We start from the raw sequence: 13,376 nt of genomic DNA, 5'->3' as shown, positions 1-13,376 counted from the left end.
ATACAAATTATGTGCTCTTATAATAAAATAATTCAAAATCTTTGTAGCAATTTGGAGATCATCGTCATCACGCTGCTACGGTGCTTGCCTTTGTTGTAAGATTAAACATAAGAACCAATGCCCCAATGATAAACCAAAAATGCTTATAAGAAGAAAAGGAATAATTTTTAATGGGCTAGACTTTATAACTTTAAGACATTTTTAATACTTCGTGTATACTTAGATGTTATTAACTTTGATTATGCCCTTGTTGATATTCTAGCCGAATTACTTTGATTATGTTGGTTACTTCTAAGATTTAGGGGTCTTATTTCAACCTCCAACACAACTCTATCATGATAGCTCAAGCGGCATTCAAATCGCTCATAACGAGAACGATTGTCATTTTATACGACATTATCTTCCACATGACAATTTGCAACTTTGCTCAATGAACTCTAACGATAAAACAACTAGCATATTTAGCAAACCATTATCATCACGACGATTTAGCTTCTTCATTAGTTTCTATTAAACCATCTTAACAATATGACATCAATAAAACATACAAGCTTTCTTCCGATTTTTATTTTTACCTTCACTTCTTTTGATCATCACGGTGCTACAGTGCTCGCCTGTCTTGTAAACGAGAGAAACAATGCGCAGATGACGAACCACTTGCAATCCTGTAGTAGTAATTCGATGAACTTTTAAGCTCACATCAAATGAAGACTCCAAACCAGAGGAATCACCAACCAGAAAACAACAGCAACTCATACTCTGTTGACGTAGAAAGGTGGCCCCTGAGAGTTCCAAAATGTGCTTCTCATGCTTCAAGCTCTTCACACACTGTCACTCCGATTTCGTGGAATAGAAAAGATCCCAAAGACGACCACCACCAGCCCCCCTGATATCCCAAGATTCTTCGAGCATGCATTCTAAAGACTACCTCTGAGTCCATTCAACTATATAACAACCACGACAGATGATTGATGGACCATATGAGGTCGGCATCAACTGTCAATATTCATCACAGTTATATTTCAGAAAACAAAGGGTGGTACCAACAGAAATACCCTCGTAAAACTTCCATTCACGACAGCCCATCAGACTCCACAAAGTCCTTAAACTCACCGGTGGCCAGCCCGATCTATTTCCTCGAGTAGAAATGACAACTGATCCATTCATGGTTATCGCCCGCTAGGCTTTGGAGATTGGTGGTATGAAGAAGCATGTGCACCATGTGAAAGGCTCCTCATTGGCTGTTGGCCATTCCTTCCGAAGGAACCCTGGAGCTTCGATCCATTTCTCGCACCCAGGCTGTTGGAATGTGCCATGGCTCGTTCAGTTTGCATGGTCTGGAAGAAGTAGGAAGAGCTGGCCATGTCTTTAAGGTTAACAAGTGGTTTGAGGGCTTCCACAACCTCGCTCATCATCGGCCTTGCCTTGGAATCTCGACTGAGGCATGCATACGCAAGTTGGGATACTTTCTGGGCACCTTTCACAGAGAAGTTGCCTTCCAAACGTGGATCTATGAGTCTGTAAAAGCGCCGTCTTTCTCCAAGGTGGGGACGTGCCCACTCCACCAGGTTGTGCTCTCCATTCGGCCGGTTTTTGTCCATGGACCTTCGACCTGTCATCATTTCAAGCAGCACCACTCCAAAGCTGTAGACATCACTCTTTGATGTCAAATGCCCTGCAAACAAACAAGGATAGTCCAAGGATAATATCCAGAATGTTGAAGCAAGAATAAAAATACTGATATAGATCACTCAATCATTGAAGATTCATACCTAAATGAATGTGTATTATCTTAAACGGGTATGAGAAGCCACAAACATTTATAAAAGTAAAAAATATCTTACTAAAATCAACATGAAAGTAATTCCAGATAACCACCGCTGTTTCTTCAATTGAAGGATATGGTATTGAATAGAGAACTTGCCACACAAGTAGGCATATTTCTAGTTTGAGAAAGGAAACAAATTCCGACAACCTTGATGGATTAAGATCTTCTATAATCAATTTCCAAAAGAGGCATGATGACAAATGGAACATGGTCGTATATGTGAATGCTCAATCTTCTGCCACAAGGTGACCAACATTTCTCCGTCCACACAAAAGGTCTACCAAATAATCTCCTCAATTAGCTCTGGAGGCCAACTACGAATCTTTGCATTATACTCAAGATACCTGCTGAACATGTTCTCATGCATATTAAACTATTATTTCACATCTGCTGATATCTAATGGGAAGTTACTTCATCTATGTTTTCTTCCAAATCATTAAAATAAGTAGCACGCTAGAGTCAATCGACAATTTTGTTTGTCACAGATCTACAATAAGATTTAAAAATACAAATTAAAAAGGGAATGCAGGTGACTGCAAGTCCAAGGCAAAGAATATGCCTAGGGAGTTTATTTTTTCCATCCAAATGACTATATTACCTTCCAGGACCAGGCTTACATATTAATCCTCAGTGTTGCCATTTACAAAAATTCGGTGGAAGTTTTAAAATATATTTCAAGAAACAAAAATGGAGCAACAAGATGATACGTAATCTAGAGATGAGTGTACAATGGACGATCTGTACGGCCTACTTCTGTAGTGATCAGAAGATGAACTATCCAAACCGTGGATAAAGCAGTGAAAATTTATTAAAAGGATAACAATGTTGATAACATATTCCCTAAAAATGGCATTCTATAAACATTATTCAAAATGATTGAGCAAAAATGAAAAAACAAGAGAGATTTAATGAAGAGAGTTTTCAAGAATCATGCTGTAGCAACCAACCATCAGTTGTTTCAAGTAGAATCAGTGATGTAATTGCATGTGAAACATCTAATATAAAGTCCAAAAATAAATCAACCCAGAAAAAAAAAATCAATGATAAACTGACCTGTCATAACATATTCTGGAGCTGCATATCCATACGTCCCCATCACTCGGGTAGACACATGGGTTTTATCACCTTCAGGAGCATCTTTAGCAAGCCCAAAATCTGAGAGCTTTGCATTGTAATCCTGGACGCTTGAAGTTCAAGAAATGAGCCAATACCAAAAGGAAAAATGTAGATATATAGCATTTAAAACATACCACATCTAACAGAATATTAGAAGATTTAAAGTCACGATATATCACTGGTCTTTCAGCTTCCTCATGAAGAAAAGCAAGACCCTGTGCTGCTCCAAGTGCAATTCTTATTCTGATGGACCATGGTAAAGGAAGGGATCCTGTTGCAGATAGGATAAACAGTAGGAAAGATTATAAGATAATTCTCCAGATGCAACATATATATAGGTGAAAAACAGCAGCTTGAGATGAAACACAGAGAAAAGAAACTGTAAGTTCTCCAAAAGACTACATGAACAAAGCGAAAAAGAAAGTGATATAAACTGAGTGACGGATATATATATATATATATATATATATATGTAGAGAGAGAGAGAGAGAGAGAGAGAGAGAGAGAGAGAGGATCCAGAGCAGTAATGAAGAGAAATTTATATGTAAAAGAGGGGCCAACATCCTTTAAAAAAATTAACAGGTTGGACAAGATTATCCACACCAATTCTTTTCATTGAACCAGATGCATAATCATGTCCTATCATATTAATACAGAGATTAGGCTCCACAGGTGAAGGAAATGAAGGGAACCAATAAAAATGGATTTTGTACAACCCATCCATGTTCTAACAGAAGAAATACTTCTACATTCATCTAGATCGACAAAAAGGTTCTTTACCCAAAATGGAAGACTGAGACAACAATATCAACTAGAACAGGAATTTCACAAAGATTTTTAGTTGTAAACTCATGTAAGAATTGACTATTTTCCTAACATTCATGTAGTTTGTCACCGAAACAAGAATACGCTGGAGAGAGATTTTGAGCACAGGCACCTATTAGGTCTCATATAATTTATTGCATCTAACAGAATCCATCCTAATGAAAAGGAGGAGAAATGATCTTCAATTTTTGACCTATGGAAATACCAGATGAAAGCCCACATTTAAATAAGGAAGTTGTTGTGAGCTTGTTACCAGTACTCAAGAAACAATGTTTATATTAAATCAGCAGAACACCAATTTGTCAAAATTTAATGAAACAATATGACATTATTTGTTTATAATGGAGCAGACAAGCTACAGAAGCATCCACCTTCACAGAACACAATAAGGTAACAGATCCTGAAGCAACAGCCAAGAACCTGCATAGCATGGATATAGACCTGACTAGAGATGGAAAATACAAAATATAGGGACACAAGACATAATGATGAATATATTTTATGATAATATTGTGGTAAGAGGATGACTTCAGCTTATATACGAAGTTGATCATCCTCTATGTAATTAGTATTACCTATATTTCACTGCTTTTAGACCTTGACTAGGAACAAGCCTAAATGAAGACTTAACACTGAAATATACGAAAGTAATAGCAGCATATCGACTAAACCCAAGGGCTTTAAATGCCATATGCTTCCCACATGCCTTCAACATGGACATAATATAGAGCTAACTATAATAGCACAAAATGAAACTCACCACTGATATATTAAACAATTAAAAGAAAGAAATGATTTGTCAGGTAAATTTCGACTTTCAACCAGGTTCAGGAAATAGTGATAGGATTCAACAAAAGAGAAAAGGCTTTCTTAATACATAAAACAGTTGGATATTGAAACAAACATAAAAGATCCAAGGCATGGTGAGTTGTATACTTCTGAAAAGATGGTTTTCCAAACTTCCACGAGGCATAAACTCATACACTAGCAATCTTTGATCATCTTCAATGCAATACCCGATCAACTTTACCAAATTCGGATGTTGAAGTTCACCAAGATAGTTAACTTCAGCCTGAAGGTAAATGAAAAGGAAATTACATCACAAATTTTCATCAACTAAGGACACATGGTAAGGAAAATATGCTTGTTACTCATTACTCAAAGCTAGTATTTTCTGAACAACGTACCAGCCATTCTCTATGACCTTGAAGACCATCATGGTTTAGGGTTTTGACTGCAACAGTAAGTCCTGTACCAGGTCTCACAGGAGCAGTTCCATTCTCCTCAATCCATCCCTTAAAGACACAACCAAATCCTCCCTCTCCAAGGAGGCTTTCTGGCCTAAAGTTTCTTGTTGCAGACTTGAGCTCATTGAAGGCGAACTTCCGCAATTGGGATGCAACCTTTAGATCCTCCCCTACCTTAGAAGCAGATGAACTGCTTTCAGCATTACTAGTGGTGGTAGAACCAGATGCTAGTGGAGCAACTGGCTGGTCCCTGCTACCATCATTTGTTGACTTACTTTCTGCAAGTCCATGCACAATTCAGTGTTAACTAATTGACATGCAGAATACAATGGAAAGCTATGAAAGGATAATCATGAGTAAGCATGTATGCCTAGAACAAATGTGAAATATAAACATATATACACCCTAGGGAAAAGAAAGTTTATAAAACCATAGATGTAAGTTAAGAAACTACAGTAGCCAATCATAATCATCCGGTGTATGAATGAGAAGAAACAGCAACTATATCTACGGAGGTGAAATGCAAGTATGTCATGTGTATCAAAGAAAACAAACATAATCTGAAGAACACCTACATTATGCGATTTTATTAAGCTTGTATTGCTGCATCTTTTTAAATTTTGACAAGTCCCATTACGGCCTATGAGCTATGGTAAGCAAATTATCAGAATACTTTCATAAGCATTGCAAACCATAGTAAGTTCAATTCTGCTGTTTTATTTGCCAGTGGAACTAAGTGTAGAGATGCTTCACTTTGAATGCTGACCGATCCAACCACCTTCATGTCAGTCACCTGAAAATCTTGGAAAATGGTTCCTACTGGGATCGCCAGCCAGCCAACAGGGCCTCAATTAGTTAAACAGCAGTTGAGGGATCCCATTAGATCTGCCATTAGGTCCTTCAAAGGAACGAAAAAGTAATGAAAATCTTAAAGCTCTCCTCTAGATTCTATGGCTGTATTACTTTGAAATTCCAACAAATCTAATAAAGAAATTCACCTAAGGATACCCATCACTACCATTACAATACAAGTTCTTAATCTATTCCAAAGAACCAGAATACAAAAGTGAATATATACCCATCTCAACAGACCTTCATAGGCAGCAATATGCCCTCAAATGGTTCACTTATCCATTAGACTCGTTAAATTCTAATAAAGGAGTATAAAATTAACTAAAAATCGCCATTATTTAACCATTAAACAAGAACTTCAGATCTTCTGCCATGCAGAAGTGAAGTTACTATGAAAAACAGTTAGCAAGAAAGAGTAAGTAAAAGTCAAGCTAAAGCAATAGATCACCTTGGGCTTCAACAATTTCTTATCCCTCTTAATTTCCTCTAAATATGCCTGCTTCAACCTAAAGATTTTGCAAATTCCATCAAATCCTGTTGCTTCTCACATAATTGTAGTAAACTTTAACATCCAACATGAGGATCTATCGTACATGGAGAGGGGTAAATTGTTGGGATATTGCAGCTTGTTGTTTTTGGAGAGGGAAAAATCCACAGACAAACTTGAAAGGTGTGTGTTTCATTCAAATACATGCATGCTAAAAACAATCTCATCAATCACAGAAGAAACTAACTGAAGTTGCAAGATGTGGAGCCTCCAAAATTAGGTGGCAAGTTAAGTTCAAAGTTAATACCTTCCTTTGACTGCAAACGCCACCTCTTTTTTTTTTTTTACTGACTGGGCAGGAAAGCAATCGTTTTCCCAGATAATGCTCAGCAAACTAAATTATTGTTATGCAATAATCACCAAACGACAAGCATCATACAGAAGCATATCAGTACGAAATTAAGCAACATGCATTGCCTATCAAACCTCGTGCAGTACCGAGTAACAGTCCTCTTCACATTTTCTGCTGGGTATCGGATCATTTCTAGCAATAATTACCAAAAGACAAGCACCCAACCTAATAATAGAGATGGTCCAGTGGTACTAAAACAACAACAAGCCTATCCAGTGCCTATGAACGTCAAGCAACCCGGATCACAGATTAGTAACAGAGCATTGTGGGAGACCCAAGTCAAAGGTAAAATGCACAGGTGGCCTAAATATTACCGCACTGAGTGGTGGCGCTACTGATCGAAGTATCCACCTTGGCTCTGGAAGGGATGCAACCACCCATCAGGCGGAACTTCATCCAGCACCCTGTCTCTTCCCGCTTGCTACTGCTTCCCTCCTTCTTCTTCTTCTTCCTCCTCCTCCTCCTGTCCTTCCTCCCGATTCCCTCCTTGGTTGCTTCCCACGCTGCCAGGTGAGCCTCCTCTGGTCCCAAGCCCATCGCCAGGAAACCAAGCGGTTCGAAATCCACTCAGCACGCCAAAGATCCTCGCACAAGAAAGACCGCTCCTTCCACTGCCCGCAGGAAATAAATTTTAAAAAAAAGGCCTCAAAAAATCCCTCCTTTCTACCGGAAAAATACCACAGAATTGGGAACAAGAAAAAAACGAAAGAAATTGGAAGCGGACAAGGAATGGAACGGTAATCAAGGTGAAAACCGAGGAAAAAGGAGGAGGAATCGAGCAACAAACGGAGGGATCCGGCGAAGGAGGAGGCCTTCTCAGGAACCCTAGCGAGTAGGCTAAAAGAAGAGTGAGGGCAGGAGAGGAGGAAAAAGGAACTGGGGGCGGGCAGAGCGGGCAGTGGCGAGAAGTTCGAGAGAGGCGAAATCACGGGCAGGGCGGGCAGGAGGAATTTTAGCAGTGACAGAGGTGGGCGATGTGAGAGAGAGAGAGAGAGAGAGAGAGAGAGGTGCAGTGATGGAGCTCAGTTTGTGTTCCCTTTTCTACGGTAAGTAAAAGAAATAGGAATTATGAGAAACTTCAACCGTTAAGTCAAATTAATATTTTTGGGGACTATGGTTCAAAACAAAATGTAAAACATGATAATTACGCGTGCACCAGCCGGGAATCGAACCCGGGTCTGTACCGTGGTAGGGTACAATAGCAACAATGTATCTGAACGGAGATGCGAAACTTTGGTGGCAAACTCGTTGAGAGGAGATCCAACAAGGTCGATGTCGAGTCGACACATGGGAGGACTTGAACCGGGCGTTGAGATCTCTTTCGCAAGTTCGCACGTGATCTTTACGGGAACTTGTCTTTACGCCCGGGACCAAGTGAGCGGCTGTTTGTGGGCTTGCAGCTGTTCGTTCATCCTTGAAAGCCTTGTTTTTCTCCCTCTCCCTTTTTTCTCTTGTGCACACAGGGTGTTCGTCGAATTGCTTGTAAAGTTTCCCTTTTCGTGAGACTTCGGGACTTGTCCGTTGCTCGTTCTTTCGAACTGACTCTCTTTCTCTTTTACAGGTCCTTCGGGACCTGCGAGAGGTTACAAAGTGGGCTGATCCTTGCGGAGCAATATCGCAAGGGCGAAGCGCGACTTAGGCAACACAAGCTAAGTTCGCGTCTTTGCCACAAGGGTGACTCGCGACTTAGGCGACGCAAGCTAAGTTCGCGTCTTTGGCCGCAAGGGTTCCCTTTTCTACGTTTAGTAAAAGAAATAGGAATTATGAGAAACTTCAACCATTAAGTCAAATTAATATTTTTGGGGACTATGGTTCAAAACAAAATGTAAAACATAATAATTACGAGTGCACCAGCCGGGAATCGAACCCGGGTCTGTACCGTGGCAGGGTACTATTCTACCACTAGACCACTGGTGCTGTTGTGACAGAAAGCCCTCCTATTGATCTTAACATCATATAAGAAACATTAGAATTTTGGCCCATAAACATAAAATTAAGGATAAAAAACTGTACTAATAATTCAAATCCTAATCAAGCAAATGAACAACTTGACCATTGTACCTACATATTTTTAAAGCTTAATATTCTTCCATGTATTGTCTCATGCAAACATAATTTCTGATCTCGTTTATTATTCTGAGTGAGTAGCATAAATAATACAATACAGTACCTTTTTTGGTGAAATCAAGAAGATTTATCATGATTTAAACATTGTTGGGGGAAAAAAGAGCAATAACAAAAGAGAAAAGCCAAATTGTACACTGTATTTTCTTGTGGCCTAGTGATATTTGATTTGGTCATGAAACAAGCAATAGTTCCTGTCTTCCTACCACGGTGAGCACCGATTGTTCTAGAAGCTTATTGGTGGCAGCCAGCAGCAGCTCGGTCGGATCACTGGGATGGGAATCATCAGACCATGGGCAACGACCTCATCTCAGCTCGAGCAATCACCAATGGAAAGCTCTTCTTCTGATTACGGTTGACGGAGCTCCTCAATGCTCTGGTTCATGCACTCTACTTTGTCTCCTCATCACCTGCATGCGTTGCTGCATCGGTTCCCCCACAGCATTCCATAATGCTCCATATACAACAATTGTTTGCATATCAGAACTTCACAAGCAATGTAATTCGTTCATAATAAACAACGTATTTCATGCTCAAATTTTACCAAATATAATTCACTGGCTAGATAAGTTGAGTGGAAATGCAGCTACCACAATACAATCTACTAAACGGTCCCCTCTACTGGTTTCCAGAATAACAAAAACATCCTGTTATACTGACCTTAATCATTTGACAAAAATCAGCTTTTCAAATTTGATATCTTGAAACCTTTTCAACCATTTAACTACTTAAGCAGAGTTCAAATTATTTATGTGAAGTCATGACTTTTCTTATTCTGTTTGTTTGTTGTCGTACAAGGCATATACACAAGCAAACCTGTTCAAAAGGATCTGTCCTATCTGCAACAAATGTCATCAGAATATGTTGCTTCGCCAAACAATCCAGATGGGCTTTTGAAATGATCTGTTCTTGAAAGTTATCAGTTATCAACAGTGATCGAATTGTGCCTGCTGTTGGCCTCATTAGTCATCAATTCCAGCTCCAGCCGATGAAGATACTACCCTGATCACCATTTCCAAAATCTCAGGTCATGCCGGTATTAGTCTGGGTATGTCCCTTCTTAAGCATATTGATGCAATTTGCACCATTGCATCTCCTAGATAAAGCAACATTAAGATATTAGCTACAGCTAGTAAGTAGACTTGTATGAGGATTGGAGGACCAGCTGTAGTGGAAATCCTTGCCTTATGTGTGCCTTACAGACATCTATACAAGAAAAAAAGCAAAAAATTCTGCACTCAATTTTTTTTCTTTTCCTTCAATATAGTGGATTGGTTTGTAACAGGTATTGTTGCAGACAAGTTGCAGTGGCTTAAAGCCCAAATCTTACACTCTATCACATACCTACGTGCACGAAACATAAAAGCAGATAAGGGTCAACTAATTAGCATGATTGAGTAACAATCTCAGTTATTGATATGGAAAATGATATAATAGCTGCTTTGCTGTATTTTATCTCCAATATAAGATGAGACAAATAAAGGGCAAGAAGATATTACCAGAAAGATGCAGACATTATGTCTCTAAACTCCATGGTTGTTTCACATCATGTCCAACTGACTGTTCTAAAATTAATCAAAATGAGGACACTCACATTCTTCTTTCTAATAGAGGAGTTCTATTTCTCTTGAATCCTTCACATCAAAGCAAGTATTTTGTTGTATTTTTTTTCCAAAGAATTGGATCATCATTCACCACCACGTGGGACAATACTAGGTTTTGCTTGAGATCCTATATTTCAACAACCCAACTGGACCCAAGTTCCTTTACTATACCTTTCTCTCTTAGTAAATTAAGAAGTTCCCTCGATTCCCTTCCAGTTTCTGTTCTGCAATAGATGTTTGCAAGTCCTAAATAGCTCTTTGTGTTATCAGTCTCCAGCATCTGCAGCTCTTGTGCTGCGACTCTGCCTATGTTTAAGCTCCCATGTATCGAACATGCATTAAGAAGAGTAGACCATGCGACAGAATTTGCTGCAAAAGGCATGCTTCGCAACAGATCATGAGCTTCCTTAAGCATGCCAGCTCTCCCAAGCATATCTACCGCACAAATGTAGTGATCTAAAGTTGGTTCTATGCCGTATTTTCTACTCATTGAGTTGAAATAATCCAAACCGTCGACAACTAAACCACCATGGCTGCAACTAGTAAGTATAGCCGAAAATGTGTTGCCATTAAAGTTATTTGAAGCCAGTGCCTTTTCTGCAATCTCCAAAGCTTTTTGCGCATGCCCATTTTTCCCAAGACCATGTATCACAGAGTTCCATGAGATCACATCTTTCTTTGGCATCTCCTTGAACACTTGCAACGAGTCTTCCATCAATCCACAGTTGGCATACATTGTGACCAAGGAGTTTGAAACAAATATGTTGTTTGGATATAGACTATTCTTCACAGTGTGACCATGTATCTGCCTTCCGAATTCAAGCATGGTATGAGTAGCACAAGCAGTTAAGATGATCGTGTAGGTCGACAAGTTGGGCTTTGTGTCATGGCCTAATCTTAACAAGGAGAGGAATAACCTCAGAGCTTCTAATCCACGACGGCCTTCCAGCAATCCCGACATCATAATGTTCCATGAAAGTGTATCCCTTTCGTTCATGGAGTTGAAAATCTTGAAAGCTTGGTCCAGCAACAAGTTATGGGCATAGGCATCCATCATAATATTCCTTGAAGCTAAATCCTTCCACTTCATCCTATTGAAGACATGTTCTGCGTCATGTAAGCAATCCAATTTGGCATACACATCGATTAGAGCATTCTGAGCAAAGACAGATCCTTCTCCTGCCTCATCCAACAGCTTCAGTGTCAAAGAGTGGATCTGCCTTACGGCCACAAGAGATCGTATGCAACCACAAGACTTGAGAACAACACTCAAAGTATAAGAGTTGGGTATCACTTTCGACTCGAAGAGTTCCCTGTAGAGACCCGAGAAGAGGCTCACAGCTCGGTGGGGCTCATTGTTCTGCGCGTAGCAAGATATCATGGCTGTCCACGAGAACACGTTCCGATCACTCGGCGGAATGGAATCAAACAGCTGCCGCGCTTCCCTAACGTGTCCTGACCTCGAGAGTCCAGCGATCATCGACGTGTAGGACCACGCATTCTTCCGAGGCATTTCCTCGAACAACTGCAAGGCGGAACCTAAGCGGCCCGAGTCGAGGAGGACGGAGAGCATCGCGTTGTAGGAGACCTGGTTTCTGTGGGGCATTTGTTCGAAGAGCTCTATGGCCTTCTGCACGTCCCCGTTCTTCCCGTACGCCGTGATCATCTTCGTCTGCGAGACGATCAGGGAGCGAACGGCGCATGGTTTCGAGACCAGGAAGTGCGCGAGCTGGCGAGCGCTGCCGGAACGCAAGCCCATGGCTCGTGGTCTTCCGGCGTCTCTACCTCCAGAAAAGAACGGCTGAGGGACGGATTCAATTACAAATGTCACCCCGGGAAGAGTACATGTTCTCCGATTTCCTGGTAGCGAGGTTGAATCAACGTGAAATTGTTCGGGTACTGTTTCACCGGCTTAATTAGTTAGACCCACGTAATGTCAATCCCTTTGCATTTGAGGCCCTAAATGGCCTTGGTTTATTCCCCATGGTCTTAGCAACATGATCCGGTGTTCATTTGGTTTCTTGGATGTTCATGTAGATTTTGTATATATAGACATATAGATATGGCATGAGGGACAATTTTGCCCTACTATCACGGACAAACTTCTAAACAGGATATTTGATGTAATGCTTATGTATGTTCGTGTCTTTTAGTATGTTCATGCTTTGCACAGCATATAGAGGGATGGTCGAAAGCTTAATAATCTCATTTTAGTTGGGTTTGATGACTCCTTTAGACTTATAAATAAATGTTGTGTCATGTGGACACTTGTGAGAGATTTTCGATATGTAGTGGATCATTTTGACCCTTTGTTGTACAATTATTCTAAGCTTGTAAAGTCTGTTTGTAATTTGCATTGTCTATGAAGTATTTTCAGTAATGTTTGCTTGTAGATCCCGAGTGAGGTATTTTCTCTTTTGTGAGTCATAAGGGACCATGGGAGGCTTCGGGGAGGCTGATCTTACGGACGGACACGCAAGGGTGCCGCACAACTTAGGCAAAACCAGCTAAGTCCGTGACAGATGGTATAAAAGCGGGACAAACACTCATAGAAATACTTGGCATGCAAACGTGGGGGACATAGCGGGGGCTGCGTTGAGGGTAGTCAGCACACGCGTGACTGTTTGGAGGAAAATGGGCATGGAGATGTAGGGAAAAAGAGTTGCTCGGAGGAGTGGGCATTTGAGATTGACATTCAGAGGAATGGCCAACCCTTCGCGCAAGAGGCACCACGAGAACAAGCAAGCTTGGAAGAATACGGAGCGCACAAAGGTTGGGATGGCTGAGTCCAAGATACGGCTCGACGTTGACAACTATACTTAATGGTGCTCAAGGCAAGCAAGGCGCTTGGTAAAGGATGAGACCATGTAAGGTGGAATG

General features: G+C 40.5%; 2 protein-coding genes and 1 non-coding gene across 7 annotated transcripts; all 3 read right to left on the bottom strand.

The window, feature by feature from the left end:
* Positions 1–737: 737 nt before the first annotated feature.
* LOC135599173 (serine/threonine-protein kinase PBL34-like) lies at positions 738–7,725 on the bottom strand. 3 transcript variants are annotated; one of them, XM_065093996.1, is made up of 7 exons: positions 7,523–7,725; positions 7,083–7,379; positions 4,958–5,295; positions 4,707–4,842; positions 3,080–3,216; positions 2,883–3,006; positions 738–1,675 (listed from the first exon to the last, which is right to left on the bottom strand). In XM_065093996.1, the coding sequence occupies exons 2-7, from the start codon at positions 7,303–7,305 to the stop codon at positions 1,170–1,172; spliced, it is 1,464 nt and encodes a 487-aa protein (XP_064950068.1). In that variant the 5' UTR covers positions 7,306–7,379; positions 7,523–7,725; the 3' UTR covers positions 738–1,169. The 3 variants fall into 3 exon arrangements, with proteins under 3 accessions (XP_064950068.1, XP_064950070.1, XP_064950067.1); XM_065093998.1 differs by having other exon boundaries at positions 7,556–7,718; XM_065093995.1 differs by having other exon boundaries at positions 7,083–7,725.
* Positions 7,726–8,614: 889 nt separating this feature from the next.
* Positions 8,615–8,685, bottom strand: TRNAG-GCC (transfer RNA glycine (anticodon GCC)). Its single transcript has one exon. It is a non-coding gene; the product is annotated as a tRNA-Gly (tRNA).
* Positions 8,686–8,890: 205 nt separating this feature from the next.
* LOC103973701 (pentatricopeptide repeat-containing protein At4g02750-like) lies at positions 8,891–12,487 on the bottom strand. 3 transcript variants are annotated; one of them, XM_065093994.1, is made up of 2 exons: positions 10,392–12,487; positions 8,891–9,988 (listed from the first exon to the last, which is right to left on the bottom strand). In XM_065093994.1, the coding sequence occupies exon 1, from the start codon at positions 12,253–12,255 to the stop codon at positions 10,624–10,626; it is 1,632 nt and encodes a 543-aa protein (XP_064950066.1). In that variant the 5' UTR covers positions 12,256–12,487; the 3' UTR covers positions 8,891–9,988; positions 10,392–10,623. The 3 variants fall into 3 exon arrangements, with proteins under 3 accessions (XP_064950066.1, XP_009386614.1, XP_018677093.1); XM_009388339.3 differs by having other exon boundaries at positions 8,891–9,894; XM_018821548.2 differs by having other exon boundaries at positions 8,891–9,346.
* Between the last annotated feature and the right edge of the window lie 889 nt (positions 12,488–13,376).

This window comes from Musa acuminata, chromosome BXJ2-1 (genome assembly GCF_036884655.1).
Source record: "Musa acuminata AAA Group cultivar baxijiao chromosome BXJ2-1, Cavendish_Baxijiao_AAA, whole genome shotgun sequence".
NCBI classification, from domain to species: domain Eukaryota; kingdom Viridiplantae; phylum Streptophyta; class Magnoliopsida; order Zingiberales; family Musaceae; genus Musa; species Musa acuminata.
This window is presented reverse-complemented; position numbering and strand designations above follow the sequence as displayed.

Excerpts from the sequence above, each read along its gene's own strand:
- LOC135599173 (XM_065093995.1), bottom strand. The coding sequence starts at position 7,305 with ATGGGCTTGGGACCAGAGGAGGCTCACCTGGCAGCGTGGGAAGCAACC. Across the intron at positions 5,296-7,082 it reads TAGCGCCACCACTCAGTGCG|AAAGTAAGTCAACAAATGAT; the intron begins GTAATATTTAGG and ends ATGGACTTGCAG. Across the intron at positions 3,007-3,079 it reads CTAATATTCTGTTAGATGTG|GATTACAATGCAAAGCTCTC; the intron begins GTATGTTTTAAA and ends TCAAGCGTCCAG.
- LOC103973701 (XM_065093994.1), bottom strand. The coding sequence starts at position 12,255 with ATGGGCTTGCGTTCCGGCAGCGCTCGCCAGCTCGCGCACTTCCTGGTC.